Source organism: Glossina fuscipes, unplaced genomic scaffold, assembly GCF_014805625.2.
Source record: "Glossina fuscipes isolate IAEA_lab_2018 unplaced genomic scaffold, Yale_Gfus_2 97963, whole genome shotgun sequence".
Taxonomy (NCBI): domain Eukaryota; kingdom Metazoa; phylum Arthropoda; class Insecta; order Diptera; family Glossinidae; genus Glossina; species Glossina fuscipes.
This window is the reverse complement of record NW_024005301.1, coordinates 1-1,504: the sequence shown is the minus strand read 5'-3', so window position 1 is coordinate 1,504 and position 1,504 is coordinate 1. Positions and strand designations below refer to the sequence as shown.

The window sequence follows — 1,504 nt, the reverse complement described above, 5'->3', positions numbered from 1 at the left end:
TTCGCAAATGCTACAAAAGCAGCTAAAAACAGAATTCCTTAGTCCAGCGTTGCCTGAAGAGACAGAGACAGCTGAAATGCAATCAAAAATGCCTCCTGTCGGTGTGGAGGATTTTGATAAAGCTAATTGGAATGATCCGTTTCAGGTGTCACACTATGCCATGGATATATTTAATTACTTAAAGGCCCGAGAGGCTGAATTCCCAATAGACGATTACATGAAGCGCCAAGTGCATTTGTCTAAATGGATGCGTACTCTGCTTGTGGACTGGATGGTGGAAGTTCAAGAAACATTCGAACTTCGTCATGAAACTTTGTATTTAGCGGTGAAAATGGTCGATTTGTTCTTGTGCAAAGTTGTTATCAATAAGGACAAGTTGCAATTATTGGGAGCGTCCGCTCTATTTATAGCGTGCAAATTCGAAGAGTGCACACCGCCATTAATTGAGGACTTCTTAAACATTTGTGATGGTGCTTACAAGCATGAAGAGCTAATACATTTGGAGAAGTGCACTTTGCGAACTATTGACTATGATCTCGGAATACCTCTGTCTTATCGCTTCTTGCGACGTTATGCTCGATGTGCAAAAATAGCCATACCTACACTTACTTTAGCTCGCTACATATTGGAGTTGTCTTTGATGGATTATGATACCATAGCTTTTAGTGACTCTAAAATGGCCGCAGCCGCTTTGTTCATTGCCCTGCGATTGGTTGGTGAAGAGGAAGCATGGAATGCCACTTTAGAATATTATTCTGGTTATAAGTTAATGGATTTTGGAGAAATTGTGCCAGTATTAAATGAGGGATTGCATCGTAAACCAGAAGGCACCATCAAAACCATACGCAGCAAATATTCATGTAAAATATTTCATGAGGTAGCTAAAGTGGCATTGATGCCTACTGAAGAACTTTTTGAAAACAATTTAGACTTAGCGTCATATTCAATGAGTGCACCTATTAATACATTAAAGAATGCGGAAGGTGGAGGAGACGCTTCGTAAGATTCACAAATAATACTAATACCTATTAAAAAATAGGAAAGAAAGCATGTTGTGCTCAAATATTGAAAAATAAAAGAAACGAAAAACGCAAAACTAGTTCAAATCTTGTTTTTAGATATTAGAATTTCCCCTTTATTATCTAAATGTTTGTATTTTTTATTTAAATTTAATCAATTACTCTGATATCTTTTCGTTTGTTACCCTTTTTACTTCATTACGCTGCTTTACAACTATCCTTGCTATCACATCCCTCTCAATGTTGCTTTTTATTTAGTAATATTTAGTACGCTTTTATTCCAAACCGCTTCATTAAATTTAGTAAATAGAGGTTTGTTAAAAGTTGGCTTATGCACAGACTTCTCTTTATAAGCAAACCCGCCTGTTCTTAGATTGATTGGCGGAGCAAATTTCCAATTCTTTCATTTCACTCTAACCTCATTTTCACGACTAACCCCCTTCTCCCGATCATTACACTTAAGTACATAAGCCGTAAGAAGGAAA

General features: G+C 37.0%; 1 protein-coding gene across 1 annotated transcript; it reads left to right on the top strand.

Annotated features, from left to right (window-relative positions):
* Nucleotides 1-7: 7 nt before the first annotated feature.
* Nucleotides 8-1,003, top strand: LOC119644213 (G2/mitotic-specific cyclin-B3-like). Its single transcript, XM_038043746.1, has one exon. It carries the CDS (start codon nucleotides 8-10, stop codon nucleotides 1,001-1,003), a length of 996 nt encoding a protein of 331 aa, XP_037899674.1.
* Nucleotides 1,004-1,504: the final 501 nt, after the last annotated feature.

Excerpts from the sequence above, each read along its gene's own strand:
- LOC119644213 (XM_038043746.1), top strand. The coding sequence starts at position 8 with ATGCTACAAAAGCAGCTAAAAACAGAATTCCTTAGTCCAGCGTTGCCT.